The following is a 19,835-nucleotide window of genomic DNA, read 5'->3' on the forward strand; positions in this document are numbered from 1 at the left end:
ATTTCATGAATTTTGTCAAAATCAGCAATGAAAATTGAATTAATGTTCATATCGAATCTAATAAAATTGGATGGAATTACACGGTCATCTCTTTCCGATAGAAAGCTCACGGCGAACTGTGCCACAGTGAAATGTTTTACGTACAATTTAAATGTAATCATGAAACGCTGTGCCTAAATGACAATTGTCCCGTGGGCCAATAATTGTTCTGGCGTCCAGTCGGTAGTGCCAAATTGTCAATAATACTCTTTAGTGGAGCCTATTCATGTCTTCTCTCGAGATAATGACTATGTCAATTGCCGATCGGTCCAATTGAAAATTGGGGAAAGTTGAGTAGCTTTTTCCTCTCAATCTTCATAAGAGAAAAAATCTCTCAAGTGCCAGAGGATATGATTGTTAAAGTGACCAGTGGTAATATGTGGAATTTGAAAAATCTTTGTCTTACCCAGTCCATTCCAGGCGTCTGTGGTGGGAAGCATCTTTCCAGCAAGAAGATGATCACCGTGGACCGCGTTCAAGTGAGCCACGTCTGCTCCGTTCTCTGGGATATCCTGGAAAACGGTATTTTTATAATATGTTAGTTAGAGAGTTTACTTGCGATATTCTATTAGTGATTTTTAAATCTATAATAAACACATTTCTTCTTAGTCCATAAACCTTTGCCATTTGACAGAAGTTATTCAGATTGAAAATGTTGATTCTTGAAGGGTAATTTACCAACGGTATTTTCCTCACAATGTCATTCTGATGCAGATCTTCCTTAAATTCAAATACATAACATGTAAGAATCATCAGCTTGGATTGATCCACTGCTGCATAAAGTTCACTTCAACTTGATTCCATTCATCTCGGCAATGTGCGTTGTGTTATACAACGTTCTTCTGTAGAACTGAATATTTTCATGGATCCAGGTGTACATTTCGTACTTTTGGAGGACTAGACTTCTCCAGCAATTGCACCTTCTTCAATCTAGATGTGTAGCATAATATGAAGAAATACAATAGAGAATCATAACAGCAAACTGGTGCTAGTGTTATGTTTTCGGCAACGGAAATACTTACCAACGGGCCCCGATCCTTCACGTGGTCTAGTGGAAAGTGTATGTCAGCAATAAGACTCGATGAATGTTAATCTTGAGAGATGTTTATTCGTCATGTCTCAATTTACAGTTACATGGTGTAAAAATAAAAGGGAAATAACTCAGGAGAGTTCGATCCGCAGTGAAACAACTCGGTGAGCGGTTGAACAGTTGAATGGTCCGAGCTGAATGATATTAGAATCATTTTCAATGGTATAAATATGAAATTGTAAGTAAGTAATATTCTCTTCTTGGTCGTGCATTCATGACTGAGGATCGTGACCACATTTGAATTTCGCCATCCTTTGAGCGACCAAGACTTTATATCCTTCTCGATCTTCCGCTTCTCTCAGGGCAGAATGGATGGTGCCCCCAGTCAGCTCTTTCACTTAGTCGCTCCATCGCGCAGACGCTCTTCCTCTGCTTCGCCTTCCCTGGAGGCTACCCAAAACTACCAGTCTCTCCTAGTTGTCCGGTCCGCGCCTGACAATATGTCCAAAAATCTGCATAATTCTTCTGAGACATATCGTCGAGAACCGTTCCTTTATCTTCAGTCTCTGGATGATTGACTGGTTTGTCTTGTGCTCCGTCCAAGAAATACAAAGCATTCGGCGCCAACACCACATCTCAAATGCATCAATTGCCTTCCGATCACATATCATTGCAATAGTCGAAATCACACCGATCGAATATTCTTAACAATGGTACATAATTAGTAACTTAGGGTGTCGATGAATTAAACAAAAGACAATTTATTGTCATTAGGGAGATATCATAGAGAGGGAAGTTACGGATACATAACACTACTTTGGACTGATACAAGATACTAGAACGGCCAGTGCAGACACCAGCTGTAAGACACTGGCCCAAGATAAAGAAGTTAAGGAACTTCTTGGAGGAGGCTAGGACTCACCCTGGGTTGTTTAGCCACTAATCATGATGTATCTAGCTTAATACCATGGGTTACTGACAAAAATTGGTAAATCTCGAAATCATGTTATGGAGTAATTATTGCAATTTGATAGTTTGACATGCCTTCTAAAATCAGGCATAATGCTAGTTTCTTTGTGCTTTATGAACATATATATTTACCTATATAAACCTACACACATAATTTGTTGTTAACTCTTAATACCTAAATCATAGACTAAAAATATTAAACAACTCCCGGGACAAAGAAATCGGGTGGAATCCAGAGATAAGCTTTAGTAGGTGTGTACCTGTATATGGCAGGCGATCAGAAAGTCATTTCTCCCCATGTATTGCCATCGGTTGTCAACGACTTGCTCGACTCTTGGCAGAAACCATCTCGGAGGACCACCCTCGCTGTGGAACCACACGAAGACCATGCCATCGACTTCGCAGACGTGCCAGGAGCGTACGGCTGCACCCTTTGGAACTGGAAGAGTGAAGAATCAGACTATTAAACACAGGTGTTAGATTTAAGGCCATGCATTAGTTGAGGCACGGTCTAAAAAGATCGTTGCTAGGCGATGTGCGGATTGCGGGTCGCGGGTGCAAAAGACGCCTGTCAAACGAAATATTATTTCTCATATAAATCCAACATACGTCCATTTTATGTTCTGTTTATTATTCTATTAGTAACAATAATAATATATTCATTGACATGTTTTCTTTTTAAAGTAAATGGGTAACGTTTTTAGTCATCTTTACACGATTTTAGAATTAATTGACCCGTCGCCATCACGCAGCAAAGTGACGTATGTCTGACTCGACGTTCTCTCAATGAATGCGAAGCGAGTACAAAATTTCGTCGCGCGTACAGTTGAAAATTATTTGGCGTTTCACTGATGCGTCACTTTAATTTTATGAATGGATATCATTATTATGGTACCCGGTAGGATTGGATAGTGTACTTATAATTAAATTTAACATTATTTCACAGATCTCACTAAATCAGACATTTAAATATAACATATAGCTGAGGAAAGATACGTTCTCTTCAACTGTATGTAGGCAGTCAAAGACAATACATTGACCATTATTTTTAAGATTAATAATCACGTAAACTACGAGGAAATGCGTACTTAGGTTTTTTTTTTTTTTTGAATTATTAATAACCATGTCTTTGCTTTCTCGTACAAGGTGGTTTGTTAGTAATTTTGAACAATCACAAACACCCAGGCTTTGAGAAAAACACATAAATGTTTTTGTCATGACCGGGAATCGAACCCAGAACTCTCGGGTGGAAGGCCAGCGCCTTATCCACTGCACCACGAGAGTTGTAAACAAAGGAACAGATTCAAAACTAATTATGGTCAAGTTAGTGGACCGTCATTTTGTTTTCGGGACTGTCAATGGAAGAATAATGAAAATTTAACTAGAATTTAATCCATACATATGTGTACGCATTTAAACATAAACCATTATTTGGGGGGGGGGGGTCCATTTCGAAAGAATATCTATAATAATTTATTATTAATTTTAAAGCTAACACAATCTAACAGGCGCCACTGACTTCCGCATTTACCCCGCCTACTATTTCCGGTGCTTCAACCGTGGACCCTGTAGTTTTCCGGATACATTTCCAATACCGAAACATTCCTCACTTTGAGTCTAGCAATGAACACCTGGTCAGCGTTTATAACTTCGGGTGCTCACTTACCAGATATTGTGATGTGTCGCATCCACATGTGGTTATCGAATACGCGTGGCCTTATTACGGTCGTTAGTGTCCGTTTGTGTCATCCGTGCTTTTTTGTCTTTTCAGCATACCGCATAAGAATATTATTACAAATAAATATTGGATGCCCCAGATGGGTGCACTCATTATTAATGAGGCTACGATCTTCTTAATGAGGTTACGCTACGGGTCTTCGAGTGGGAACAGGCCTTGCGTATCTTATAACGGCGAGAGTATTGTAGTCAAATCATTTGGGTCACGATCCTCAGTCATGAAGTCCTGACGAAGTAGGAAAAGAAGTAATCGTCCATTCACCTAAATAGTTTATCATATTTATATATTACCTATAATATTGATACAATAAATTGGCCGTCTAAGCTATCAAAACTATCTATCTCGCTCTAAACGCTAACACAGAGAGGTGCTGTTAAAACATAGCATTTTTGACAGTTCAGACGGTTAACTTATTACATAAATATGATAGACTACCCTTGATAGCCACCGATAGCAGTCTTGTGTATAGAAAATAGACGCGCTGGGGGAAGCTCGGTCGTAATTATAAATGATCAATACCTACTTTTTTTGAAACCCATAAGATGTACTACAGATTTGTAAAGTAAAAACTGCGAAACCCTTAGTTATTATGTGGTATATTAGTACCTGTCTCAACGTCTGGTATAGAGACGCACTGTCCGGAGTCCCCACTGAAGCGCCATTTGTGGAAGGGGCATTCGAGGCAATCCCCCTTGACTGTGCCCCCGGCAGCCATGTTAGCCCCCAGATGCGGACAGTGGGCGTCCAGGGCGCGGGCCACTCCTGTCTCCGATCTGAATACAGCTATGCATTCTCCTGGAATAATTTAAATTTGTTTATTATTACATATTATCTCTAATATTAGATTGATAATAAATTAATATGCTTGCTTAGAGCCAAGCCACACGGTGCTGCATCTTAAATATATAATCTGACCCAACTGAGGTGGATCTCGATGGATTTATTAGGACTACGCGTTGACAATTGCCCCATTTTAATTATATAGACCCACGATGGCCTAGCAGCTTACGTGTCGGCTTATAATGTCTTGCAAATACACACATTATTGTTTTTCAATTACATATTTGTGTTAGGAGTCAAACAAAGTATGCACCGAATAGGTTGAGTAAGTGGCTAACATCCATTTCTCGTTGAAACAAAGACATATGTTAATACAAAACCTCCACTCTGTGGACGCCCATTTTATGATCTTATTAGGATCGGACATGGTCAAAGCTCTGCATGCACTGACACTATTACGTCACGTGCTCTTTGCGTGTTGTTTTGTCACATCAGATACTCTATCTCTAGCACTATTGAGAGGAATTAAAAGATTTATTATCCATTTCTCCTCCTCACAATACTTCGACATTCGAAATAATTCTCTTTGACTGGCTCCGCAAAGGTTTGGCCATTTTAATGTTAATAAAACTCCACGCGATATCACACACACACAACTGAATTACGGGTGTGGGAAATGTAATAGTGTGAAAGTAAATGGTTTCAGTTCCAGAAATTACCGTAGTGGCGTAGAAGACTTTATATAGAAATCACACTTTAGCAGTGGTGTGAGGTGGATGTAGGCTGTTAAGATTCAACATATTTTTTTTCGACCATGTCCGATCCTAATAGGATCATATGGGCCTCCACAGAGTAGAGGTTTGTATTAACAGATTTAGTTTTTTACGAGAAATGGATGTCAGCCACTTGCTCAACCTATTTGGTCCATACCCTGACTCACACACAAATTGAAAAACAATATGCGTACTTGCCAGACCCAGAATTCGAACCTTGGACCCACGGCGTGATAGTCCAACGCTCAAGCCGCGTGGCCACCGTGGGCGTTAGTGCACACAATAGTGTGAATAGTGTACATTAAACTATGTCATTCATAGGTAGGTACTTATTTGTTTTTATTGAATTAAGAAAACAATTGAACGTAGTTATGCAGAATGTAGCCAGTCCACAATAATGTCGAGCTGAGATAATGGCACTCTAGCAACAACATGATATTAAAAATGTATATAAAATGTAAAACTGTAAATAGTATTTTATTACAAGAATAATTTTTTTGCGGCTTGGCTATTTTCAGCAGAACGTAGAGAAAACCTTCTCGCATCTGATCTGTATCATATTTCATATTTTTATTTTTTGTGGGCTGGCTATTTTCTGCATAACTATGTCCAATTATTCTTAGGTGGTGCTGGTTAGTTTCTAAATTCAATTAAACCCTGCCTAAACCAAGCCAACATAGTTTAGGGATGCTATGGGCGATCTGTCAAAAATAGTGCACACTTTTTCATTCATACTTTTATTTGTTTTCGTTTAATAAAGAATACAAATATTATTATTACAGATGATGGTTAGTTTGTTTAAATAATGTCGCACCCTCGCAACTAATTTGCCACAATCCAAAAAACGTCAAACAGCTTTGAAGTTTTTACCTTTCGCATTTTTTTACTGTGTTTTTGAAATATGTTTAGATATTGAATGAAGTTTTGGCTTGAATTTGATGACTTAGAGATATGAAATTTTCGGTACATAGACAATGAAACGTAATAATTAACTCAAAACACGTAAATTTGGACTTGTGGCGGTTTAGTTGCGAAGGTGCGATGTATGGTTCGATGGCATAGTTTCAGATATTTTGTAGATAAACGCATCTTTTTGATTATTATCTATTATGGCTTGGATTAGGCAGGGTTTAATTGAATTTCAAAAACTAAAAACACTATTTACACACATAAAAAGAAATACGTTTGACTGACAAAGTTTAGTGTGCACGATTTATGTCGAATCAACAGCTTACCTTCACCTTTACCGACTGCTGACTGTAGTGTAGTTGGCAATTTTGAGAGAAAATATTGTATGGTAACCACATAAAAACATTTTTTGTTGTTATTGGAAGATAAATTTAATTTTGTTTTAAAAAAAATATGGGTCACCAACAGGTACTAGAAGCTGCTTTACAATGTAAAAGTGTACAGAATATTATGTAGATTTGGCCACCGTACCTAAGCAGTCCACTTTGTGTACGCGACCAGCCAGCAGTTTGCTTGACTCTATGATGCCGAACCACCCGTTAGGGTATGGGGGTGGTAACTTGGTGCCAGACTTCCTCAGGCTGGCGCTCAGGCGTGCCAGATCGCGTCTCGCACTACTCTTGAAGGTGCCGAGGATGGAGTTATTGCTATGTTCCGATATGCCCTGCAAAAAGTGAGTACTTGGTTATCTGTAAACATCGCATTGTGTAAGTTATGATTTTTAAACTAAAATAAGCACATGGTAGTTCACAGCGCAATGACAATAAATTATTAACTTAGACAATATAATATTTACTACGAAACTAAATACTGGGCACTCTAAACAGGATGTGATAAAAAATATATCTTTCTTACTAAGGTAGGCTTTAAATAATTGTCTAGTAAGGCACTGGCGAAGGGTACCTGTTGAAGTAGGTAGGGTGTGAAAGATAGCCATATTTACAGGATTTGAATTTTGTTCATCTTTAGTATTTTACTGAACAAAAAATATTACATATTTTTACCTTTTTATAATAGATATTACACAAAAAAGACAACATGCACTAAATGAGATATTAAAAAACGTAATGCCCGACCGCGATTCGAGCTCGGGCTAGAAAAATCTACTATCACGATTTGACCGCGATACTATATAGAATATTATAAGAAAGCGCGCCTAAATAAATGTATATATTTACAAAAATTACATCGCTGTAAGACACCTACTGCATCATCATGTCAAGTGTTAGTATGATACTAGTTTTGGCATACTGTGTATGTTTTTTTACAATACGTGTGTAATTGTATGTATGTGTTGTATGCGTGAAATGTTGAAAACTATTTGAAGCCTTTTAAACTACAGACAGATCGTGAGCCTAATACTACAAGGTTCTAAATGTTGATTTGGATTGAAAATGTTACGAACCGGAACTTGATAATTTTCCGTAAATATTAACATTGGTATATAATTTGATTTGTATATTATACAAATGAGTGTGTTAGATTGTTTGTTATAAAATATGACCTATCTAGCTCAGGCGGTCAAATTATTTTTTCCACGAGACGGAGCGATAATTTTGCCGATTTCACGAACCGGAACGACGCTCCGGTGAGCTCCGGTCCATTTAGAGTCCTGTTTTTTTTCTTTAGAAGGTAGACTTTAAATAAATAATATCCTACAATGGAATCATGGCTTTATTAATTCTTGACTTTGAGGAGGTTTTATTATTTAGTTGAATACAGTTAGTTCACTTTTGTTAACTTGTAAGTCTACGAGGGTTGGCGATTAAAAGATTTTGTGTAACACTCAAAAAAGTTCCCTGATCCCTGGTCTAAGCTTTATGCTTTGCTTATTAAAAATATATATTTTACTCACTTGTTCATAGTCGAAAGGAACCAAAATCTTCCGGTACATGTACAGTAGAAGTAACAGTAAAATAACAGCTAAAATTAGGAACTGGAAGTTGCAAAAGTAATTATTTTTTTCTTCTGTCGCATGTTTCTCCGCACTCGCACAACCCTGACCTATGCAGGCCATTGCATGCAATCTGAAAATAAAGAAAACATAACATGATAAATTATTACATAATATTTAATCATAATTATTTTTAAAAAAATATATAGAAAACACGTCCTTTTATGAGATTCTGAAAAAGCTAGATCCCAATATATTGCGGACCAAATTTAATCACCCAAGACCGAAGATAGCACCTTTCACCAGGCATATGACGATTCGGCGCCGTGACAACTGGGCGCCACGCAATCGAAGATAATTCGAAAATAAATAGTTGTTCGTGAATTATCATCTGTGTGGGTCTTGGCGTCGTCCAACAGCTCCCTCCACCTGTCCCTATCCAGTGTGGCCGCTTTCCAATTTGGGACCCCTAGAACATGGCAGTCATTGGCAGCTCCATCCAACCAGCGAATCTTTGGCCTGCCTCTTCTTCTACACCCGATTGGATTGCCGGAAATCACTCTCTTTTCCGGTTCATTGTCATTCATACGGTGCACATGACCTAGCCATCGCAGTCTCCCAATCTTAATTGATTGAACTGCGCTGCAATCTTCGTATAGCCCGTAGAGCTCAGAATTATATCTTCTCCTCCAATTATTGGTGTCGTCCCTAATCGGTCTATATATACGGCGGAGAATTTTTCTTTCAAAAATGTTCAGGGCTCGTTTATTTCGCAGAGTTAATGTCCAGGTTTCCAATGCGTAGGTGAGCACTGGCTTTACAATTAGTGTCTTGTAAAGAGTGCTTTTAGTTCGGCGAGATAGTATGCGGGACTTAAAATGTCTTAACAGGCCAAAGTAGCATTTATTCGCAGACATGATTCTCTTGTTGATTTCTTCTCTAATATCATCATGTCGAGTCACAAGAGAACCAAGATGAAACTGTCGACCGTATCAAACTTGTATGCACCAATATCTAGCTTTGGTGCGCCTTTTCGTGGTGTGACATAGGTTCGTGAATTATAGATACTTTTAAAAAATATATATATAATTATTATGTTATTAGTTACTGGCACTCAGCTCGAACAGGTGAAAAGTTACATCTATCTGGGACAACAAGTGTCTATAGATGGATGTATATTTGATGAAATTGTTCGCAGAGTAAAGTTAGGCTGGAGTGCTTTTGGCCTGGCCGCCTGAATAATGTTTTCAAAAGTGACCTTCAACTGTGCCTAAAGCGCAAAGTATTTAACGAGTGTGTGCTTCCCGTGATCACATATGCGTGTGAAACATGGACCCTAAGTAAAAGAGAGATCCAGAAACTTTGAGTAGCACAACGTGGTATGGAGAGGTGCATGCTGGGCATAACGCGAAAGGACAAAAAGAGGAATGATAAGGAAGTAGACAAGGGTTTGTGATGTAATAGAGTTCATTAAAAGCCTTAAATGGAGACAATCATTGGACAAATTTAGTCATCCAGTGGTATCCAAGAAGTACAAAACGTCCGCAAGGTAGACCTAGAGGCCGCTGGATCGATGAAATGATAAAGTTCTGCGAAAGTACATGGCAACGCAATGCACAGGACTGAGAGAAGTGGAAGCAGCTTGAAGAGGCCTTCATCTAGCAGTGGATAGATTCAGGCTGATGATGATGATGATGACTAGTAAAAATTTAAATTTGCAGATGTGAACAATGATTTAACTGTGCATAATATGTTTAAGTTCCAACGAGAAGAGAGTTTTTTTATTTTTATATAAAGCCTCAGGCATCATAATTCTCTATTCGCAATAAAAAATATTATTTTAAGAGCAAAATGAATTAAAACTACTAAGTAATAGATAGAAACTGATTAAAATCCCTCGTCTACTTTTTGTATATCATCGTAACGAACGTCTATTTTACGATCTACTACGATTTTGACCGAATGGAAGAACATCGAACGGTGCCATTCTTTTAGTGGCGTGAAGAAGAGCATGGCTATTTTCACATTACACGGCGACGGTTAAAAACCGAAACGGCACCGTATAGCAGCCGTCCATTCCACTGTATTCACGGCGCCCGGACGGGCTGCACGCTTTCATATTAGACGGTTTTAAATCGACAACACTCAACCACAAACTGAGCTTGTGACGGAAAAAACCGTGCATAAACCGTATAGTGTGAAAAGAGAGTGAACTCAGTGACGTTCCTAGATAAAATGCCGCCCCATTGTTTTATACAGTATTTTTTATCATCCTTGCATGACTCCAATATTTAATAAATGTGTTATATAGATATGTACATCACTAACAAAATATATACCACTGAATCTAATTTAAATGCCATCTCTACTTCAATAGACAATATTGCTTGAGTCTACGGTTACAGATACATTTAAAAAATACACCTGACAACTTTCAAAACTCGCAAGTGATTGTCAAAAATATTTGGACAAAATAATTAGGTAAGTATTCAAATATAATTCGCAAATCTGTCGTCCGAGGACAACGGAAGAAAACTTGACATCGCAACCCCAACAAAAAATAAAGTCCTGTTAAACCTTTTATGTTAATTAATACATTTTGTTTCCCACCAGTGAGCTGAATTTTTAATGGAAAAAAAGTTTAGGTACCTATTTAGTATTTATATATACTTATACCTAATGATTCTTCTCGATTTGCCGCCCCCAAGCGACGCTCAATCTGCCTAATCCCACGGGACGTCACTGAGTAAAATTCTTGCCGATTCGATTTTTTTCCGTACGGTTAAAACCGTATAGTGTGAAATAAGGGTAACTTTATAGAGAATTCTACGTATCTTTAACTAGGCGTAATGTCTTTATATAAATGATACCGTTCGGACAAAAGCACTGTGTTTTTATAGAGACTGTGGTTGCAATTTATTAGCTTGTTGACGTATATACCAAAGTATAATGTGACGAGGTACATCCTGTGGACATTTTAGATTTGAATTTGACTCTCAAATTACATTTAAATCTAAATTCAGTAGCCACTTACAGATTCCACCTCGAACGGCAGTCTCCCCTCAGTGAAATCCTTCATATATTTTTATTGGTGCTCGATTTACAGAGATATTATACTTTCAAATCGTGGACCGAAAAAAACATTTTTTTCTCGCATATTATTTAAACGCGAATACGGCTTCGTCGCCACGTGGAGATGTGTCGAATTAATGTGTCGAAAACTATGCGAAACTATAACACGCACCCAGCGTTGCCAGATAATAAAATTATTTTACCAAATCGGGATTTTTACCATGTGAAATAAAAAACAACAATCGGGACTTAGGAGCAATAATTACAAGATAAAAAGAACTTTTTATGTACAACGTTTTTAAATTTTCTGTTGAATCATATAAACTTGACTTGAATAGCTTAAAAAACCATCAAAAAAAATTTGCACTTGATAGAAATAATACTGAAATGTCATTTTGACATTTCATATTGATTTCCATAGTAACGCACGCATATTTGTTAATAATTTAGTTGCTAGGACCCCAGTCCCCTAGCAACCAATAATAGTGGATTGTATTACGGATTTATTCAGAAATAACCTTTGAATGAATTCAATTCTATTTAAAAATGGCTAAAAGTATTAAAAGAATGCACTGGCATCGTGTTTTGATAATATATTCTAAAAGTTTCAAATGTCTAGCTAGTTGGGAAGTTAGTTAAAAATCGATTGCAAGATTTGTACTGGATAAACAACCACCGGACAAATAAGAATACGACCTAATAAAAACGTTGTAAAATACGGGACAACATAAAATACACCGTGTCCGCAAATTTGTACGTATGCAGTTTGCCGTATCACCGTGAAATGTTGTATCGAAAATATATGGCCGAATATGAAAGACCATTCAACCTCTTTGGGTCGTATAGTACTGACATAAAATTCATGTCTAAATAAAACACAGTTCTTGTCGGTTTACACTTTACAGGAAGCCAGCAGCAAACAAATTTTGAAAATAGCCGATATACTGGATTATTTGTTAGGTTCGGTTAGGTTTTCATTCTTGAATTCATGAATTTTGCCAAAATCGGTTATAAAAATTGGCGCGGTTTCCGCCTGACTTCCTGTAAGTAAACCGACTTGTACCTAAAACACTTACAAAATACGTAATAAAAACTACCGAAACACAAGGGAAAGACAATAGAAAATAGGTACCTATATAAAACAGGAACCCAGCAGCAAACCAATTATTTTGAAAAAAGCCTATATACTGGATTATTTGTTAGGTTAGGTTAGGTTACGTTTTCATTCTTGAATTCATGAAGTTTGCCAAAATCAGCTATGAAAATTGAATTACATAATTTTCATGTTGAATCTAATAAAATTGGATAGATAGAAAGCTCACGGCGAACTGTACCACGGTGAAATGTTTTACGTACAATTTCCATGTAACCAATGTAATGTTTATTTCTATAATATCAATCATAAAAGACACAACACAAACTAGAAATTCTTTAACTATCAAAACACTCGCTTATTTTGTACTTGACTGAAGATTTTACGAAGACACCTTACGAAGACTCAGAGCAACCGCTGTGCGACCTGGAATACGCCGATGACGCTGTCATATTTACAGAGACGTGGGGGTAGGCATATTGAGCGTCGCTTGGGGGCGGCAGTTACTCGAAGGGCGGCAAATCGAAGAAAACCATTTGGAATAAGGATATAGAAATAGCTACCTAAACTTAGTAATAATGAAAATATCTTTTCATTAAAAAAATCATCTCACTGGTTTTATCGGGTTTGCGATATCTAGTTTAATTCCGCTGCCCTTCAACGTCCTTGGTGATCAGAAACGATACGTGCAGAGTTGCGAATAATTAGTCTGATATTTTGTTAGTAATGTATCCATACAACACATTTCTTAGATATTAGACTCATGAAAGGATGATAAAAGTACCGACTGTATAATAAAATAAGGTGGCTTTTTGGCGCTGCCTAGGGGCGGCATTTTATCTAGGGACGTCACTGTATTCAACAACTCAATCGGGGGCATTTAAGAGACAATCGACAGGTTGCATAACAACTCATTGTTGGTTTGAAAATCAAAGGGAAGAAAACCAACGTTTTGTGTAATAGCACCTGTCCTGATCCAGATTTCCCTCTGATTGGCGACGGAAAAAACATCGAGTGCGTTGACAGCTTCAAGTACTTGGTGGTACACATTAGGGGAGATGGCATATTGCAGACAGAGCTCGCTATCCGAATCGGAGTGGCTCGAGCAACATTCAACTCGAAGCGAAATGTCTGGAAGTCACGATTGTATTCGGTCAAAACCAAATGCCGCCTATTCTACGCTTGTATTTTAACGGTGCTGCTTTATGGTAGCGAATCATGGCACCTTACGTAGACTCAGAACAATCGTTTACTGAGCTTCGAAAACAGATGTTTGCAACGAATTCTAGGTGTACTGTGGGGTGTGACTTTAGGAGCAACGAGAAAATAATAGAACGCACCAAGCAGCCTCTCATCACGCTGAGAGTGAAGAGGTTACGTTGGACCTGGCTCGGCCACGTGCTGCGGATGCCAGAAAAGAATTTCAACCAGGCTCGCCTTTTCCTCAGGCCAACCGGATTCCGGCGTCCTGGAAGGCCGCTAAATACAATCTATAGAGTGTATACGGTGGAGCTACGGATGCTAGTTTGACCTGGAACGGTGCAAGAAGACTGGCGAGCTACAGGGATTATTGGAGGCGTTTCTTGGTGTCCATATGCTCCAACTAAGGGGCGGATATGGCCGAAGAAGGAGAAGATTTTACTTCCTGAAGAATTTCTTTCTGCTGTTTAATTTATTGGTAAAATAATTCATCTTAAATTGAACAACTAATTGCGATTTTAGAACATTAATTATTGTTTCTTGCATATGCGCATCTATTCTATATAATTACAAAGCTGCTTTCGGGGGCTATCGAGGGTAGTTTATCATTTGAATACGTGTATTAATTAAGGCGCTAAGTACCAAAATAATAAAAACTGACATTTTTATAGAAAAATGTTCTACATACCAACGCCAATCACTTCAACTATAGTCTAAGTGCCTCAAGCAAGTCAAAAAAATACAGCAAAATAATTAAACCTGTCGACGTTATTAGTCCGTTGGCGTGTTTTATTTATAATGGTGTAAGTAGCACTGCAGTGGTTAACGGCATTCAATATAAAATAGCTGACGATGGTGTGTTGACACTTGCGAGTTCTTAATACCTAAAATTATAGAAGCTGCCGTAATTGCTTCACACTGTAAAACTACATTTTTCAAAAGGTCTGCTTCATGAAATTTTACTGCAATGACTCGGTATTTTGTAACTACAGGCAATACTACTTTTTGGTACTTAGAGCCTTATTTAATACACGTATTCTTGTAGATATGTATTGAGGCGGTCAATTGATACATTAAATTAAGCGTCTAAACAAACACATATATTTGAACAAAACTCTATCAATAAAAAAATATATAATAATTTTGACTATACAAGTACGTGTAGGTACCTACTGTTATTTTCGGTTATGAATCGTTTATCTCCCTTCAGCAGACAGTCTTCGCCACCAAGATAATATACAGCATCGTATCCGGACAACTTTATTATAACACGCGTGCACATATTATTATTATTTTAAATTTTGTACGTTGTTCAAAACACTCATTATAACCACACTTTACTATAACGTTTGATAATACAAACGATTAGAGTAATTCTTTTATAATACAATTTTGAATTGTTTTTAATCTTACAGACAGTTCATTAATTATTTATACTTTTTGATTATTTTATGCATCCTTAAACAATACATTATAGAATATAGATAGAGGTCACTAAGCAGATGGAATAGCAGTGTTCTGGACAAATTCCGGGTTACATATGAATTGTACGTAAAACAATTTACCGTGGCATAGTTAGCCATGAGACTTCTTATCGGAAAGAGATGACCGTATACCAGTAGCGAAGGGTGGAGGTAGGCTGTTCAGATTCGCCTTAAATAGTGCACATTAAACTTAAGACCACAATAATTTACAGATCGTATTGGTTAGTTTTTAAAAATCAATTATACCCTGCCTAAACCAAACCATAATAGATTTGGTATATTTTGGACAATACGACAAAATTTTGCACAGTTTTTCATTCATACTTATTTGTTTTCTTTGGATTAAAAATACATATTACACATGTTGTTGGTTATTTTTTTTTAATTCATGAGGTCCTGCCTAACCAAATTGTAATATATTATTATATCTATAAAATATCCAATATTATGTATGATTTAATGGCATAAATTTAGATATTTTATAGATAGACAAGTAGGTGTTTTTTGACTATCTATTATGGCTTAGTTTTCGCAGGGTTTAATTGAATTTAAAAAAACTAACCAACAACATCTGTAAATTGTAGTCTTAGTTCAATGAAAACAAATACGTATAACTGACAAAGTTTAGTGTGCACTATTTATGTCGGATCTTAACAGCCTACCTTCACCTTTCGCCAATGTTATTTTTACACTAGTGGATTTTCTGTCTATACAACCTTAAACAATGCATTATATATAGAGGTCATTAAGCGGATGAAATAGCAATTGGCTGGACAAATTCCTTCATACGCCCACAGGGACCCTCTAAAACCCACTGTATAGCAGTGGCAAAGGGTGGAGGTAGGCTGTTAATATCCGACATAGATAGTCCTCACTAAACTTTCTCATACATACGTCGTATTTGTTTTTATTGAACCAAAACTATAATGTGTTGGTTAGTTTTTAAAATTTAATTAAACTCTGCATAAACCAAGCCATAATAGATAATAGTCAAAAAATATTCATCTATCTATAAAATATTTTAAATTAAGCCATTAAATCATACATAATCTATTAAGGTTTGGTTTATCCAGGGCTTTATAAATTGTATAAAACTTACCAACATCATCTGTAATAATATAATGTATTCTTAATTCAATGAAAACAAATAAGTATGATTGAAAAAGTGTGCACTATTTTTCTCGAATCGCCCGTAGCATACCAAAATTATTATTGTTCTGTTTAGGTAGGGCTTAATTGATTTAAAAAAATTAACTAACACTGTCTGCATTCAATGAAAACAAAATACGTGTGACTGAAAAAGTTTAGTGTGCACTATTTATGTCGGATCTTAACAGCCTGCCTCCACCCTTCACCACTTCTGGATAGATGAACTCATAAAATTTACTGGATGTACGTGATAGTAAAGAACTATGGATCGAAAGATTGGAGAGGCCTTCGCCCAGCGGTGGATTGACCTCGATAATAATAATCATGAAATAATGCAATAATCATTAATCAAACAAAAGAAATGGTTTAAAAGGTCCTGTGCATCTATTCGATACACAAGACTGCTATCGGTGGCTATCGAGGGTAGTTTATCATATTTATGTATTGAGGTATTATAATAATTTTTACAATAAGTTAGCCGTCTAAACTGTCAAAACTATAAAAACTGTCTATGACGCTCTAAAAGTTAAGAGCGTACTTCAGTGAAGCGGCAAATAATTTTTAACAGTAGGTGCGACGAAATTTCTCACTCATCGCCAATCGAAGACCGATAGTCGAGGTGTGCGTACGTCGATTTGTTTTGTCATGGCGTCGGATGAAAATATTCTTAAATCGTGTAAAGAAGACTAAAAAACTTTAAGTATGAACTTAAAAAAGAAAACATGTCAATGAATATACTATTATTATTAGTAATATAACGATAAACATAACATTAAATGGACGCATGTTGGATTTTTATGACAAATTATATTTCGTTCGGCACGCGTCATTTGCAAAATTCGCGCATCGCCTAGCCACGATCTTTTAAGATAGCCTTATCACAGCCAAGAGAAGTATTGTTAAAACATAGCACTCTTCGACAGTTCAGATGGTCAAAGTATTGTAACAGTTAAACCCTTCAATACATAAATATGATAAACTACCCTCGATAGCCGCCGATTGTAGCCTTGTGTATATAATAGATGCGCTGGAATAATTAAAATACATCAACTACTGTGTTGTTTCAATGCATCTATTTTCACTGGTACGTTCCAAAAGTAAATAATAAATTTAATATCGACACACTTTGATTACAACTAAAAACACACTGATTTTTGACACATTTGACACATTTCATTAGTTATTTTTTTTTTAAATATTTTTTTTAAATAACAGCAGTAAACCGTATTAGACGTCTTTATGACTAAAACTGTGTATTATTTTTATTATTGAGATAGGTACCTAAGTCAATCGATAATATGCCACTCGGTAAAAAAAAATACTTTGGAGCCGTTTGCGAATTCAGCAAAAATACATCACGTGTTGGAAGCAGATATTTTTATAAAATGTGTGTTAAATCGAATCTCGTGAACCGATTTAGTGTATTAATTGCAGGAGCGTACACAGGGGGGTGCGTGTTTCCCCCCAGTGCATCGAATTTATATCTTTATATTTATATTATATCTTAGGGATGCTTACATACTGTAGCTTAAAATTTATAAGGGATCTTTATTTAGCTACATATTTTTTCAGACTTATACGCGGCGTAAATGTGAACTCTGCCATTCTTGGTGGTGTTCGGAATCGAGGGCATCCGTTGTTTGTTCTCCCACGGTGCAGAACTAACCTGCCATTAGTAATGCCAATTGGGAGGGCAGTAACCATGTTTAATGAAATCGCTTCGGATATTGATATATTCCACTTGCGTGAGGGTGAATTTAGGTGCACGTCGTTTTATAAGTTTTTAAGATAGGGTCTATCAAAGTTCACTCTGTGTGCTTCCATCTACTTTTATTTTGTTACTTATTTTATTTATTTTCTTATTTTATTACTTATTCTCTGTATTTTTATTTTTAAAAATTATTAACACTTATTTTATGTCATGTCGTGAACGCTTTGAATTTATAATTTGTTATGTTCATTATATGTAAAATAAATAAATTTGATTTGATTTGATATAGAAGGCTGCTGTCGGCGGCTGTCGATGGTAGTTTATTATATTTATGTATTAAGGTATTATAATATTGTTACAATAAGTTACCCACGTTGGCCACGCGGCTTAAGCATCGGCCTATAGTGCCATGGGTCCCAGGTTCGAATCCTGGTTCTGACAAGTACATTATATTGTTTTTCAATTTGAATATGAGTCGGAGTATGGACCTAATAGGTTGAGCAAGTGGCTGACATCCATTTCTCGTAAAAACAAAATCTGTTAATACAAACTTCCAATCCGCACATGTGATCCTATTAGGATCGGACATGGTTCAAGAAGAAAACAATAAGCTAGCCATCTAAGCTGTCAAAACTGTCTATTTCGCTCTAAAAATTAATACAGCCAAGAGAAGGGCTGTTAAAATATAGCAATTTTTAGATAGTTTAGACGGTTACTTATTGTAACAATAATTAACCACCTCAATACATACATATGATAAACTACCGTCGATAGCCGCCTTGTGTATAGAATAGATACGCTAGAACGGAAAAAACACAATTTATTTAGGTACGTCTAGATTCGTCACGACCTCATGACTGAGGATCGTAATCCGGATGATTCGACAGTCGAACCCCTCTTGGACACACAAAAACTGTGGCCACTGAAAACCGCGTGGCAATCGTAAATTGGAACAATTTTATTATCGTGGCCATCAAATGTTCGCTTTAATATTCCGATACAGCATATATAACGGAAAAGGACACAAACGGACACTAACGATCATTCCACGTACTACGTATATTCGATAACCACTTTTTGATGCGACCTCTAGTAGGTGAGCACCCTTAGTTATACATATTATTCAAGTTCATAAGTGGTGGAGTGTCTGGGTATGGATAATGTAAATGGAAAAGTGAGTGGTACCTGCAAAATTTTCCTAATCACACCTCTCCGGCAGTCTTAAAAATCAAGATTGGTGGTATAATATTTACTTGTTAATTTTTATATGGCTACCACGTTATCCAAACTAAAAAAAATCTTAAATTGCTATCGAAATGTTCTAATGCGAACAGTTATTACGATTTTCTCTGGTATAATCCTAATATTTAGCATGGTTTCTCATTTGAACAAAACTCTTCGGCGTGTTGCTTTTAAAAATACTACAGCGTTGCTTAGTGAATAATATAATTATACCTATATTAAAAATAATATACGTAAGTATTTATTTCATTTACGACTAAAGCGGCGATTACATTATGATTACGTCACTTCCTGTCACGTGTTAGCACGAAGACAAATTTAGTAAGTATATGGTTTTGTCATTCCGCAGAATATTTTGAATGATCACTGTCGATATCAAATTCAATGACGGAGAGTGCCAACTCTAATATTTTGAATTATTATTCATTATTCATGCTAATTTCAATTGATGTTAACAGTTTTTACGTGTGCGTACGTTAAAATTACTTGCGATAGTGCATCCATAGATAATAATATTTTGAACAGAACCAAACCAGCAGACAATAGATATAATTTAATAGAATGTCAACAGAGAAAACACTAAAAACAAAGAACACACGATTTTTATGTGAGTCGAAAAAGTGTAGGCCTGCAAAACATAGAAAAAAGCGTTCACTGACTAGTGCGGCTCATGATGTAGCGCGATACGCGTG

The 19,835-nt window shown here is 36.6% G+C and overlaps 1 protein-coding gene across 1 annotated transcript in view; it reads right to left on the reverse strand.

Moving 5' to 3' along the window:
• The window catches only part of LOC147076881 (cholesterol 7-desaturase nvd-like), a 44,447-nt gene that overhangs the window by 4,067 nt on the left and 20,545 nt on the right, over positions 1 to 19,835 (reverse strand). Inside the window, exons 2-6 of the mRNA XM_085940938.1 lie at positions 8,154 to 8,325; positions 6,770 to 6,962; positions 4,383 to 4,571; positions 2,299 to 2,477; positions 446 to 551 (exon numbers count right to left, since the gene is read on the reverse strand). Coding sequence (XP_085797064.1) covers positions 446 to 551; positions 2,299 to 2,477; positions 4,383 to 4,571; positions 6,770 to 6,962; positions 8,154 to 8,325 — 839 coding nt within the window. The remainder of the gene's footprint in view (positions 1 to 445; positions 552 to 2,298; positions 2,478 to 4,382; positions 4,572 to 6,769; positions 6,963 to 8,153; positions 8,326 to 19,835) is intronic.

Source organism: Rhyacophila brunnea, unplaced genomic scaffold, assembly GCF_057557595.1.
Source record: "Rhyacophila brunnea isolate RB1 unplaced genomic scaffold, BYU_Rbru_1.0 scaffold_13, whole genome shotgun sequence".
In the NCBI taxonomy this organism is placed as follows: Eukaryota; Metazoa; Arthropoda; class Insecta; order Trichoptera; family Rhyacophilidae; genus Rhyacophila; species Rhyacophila brunnea.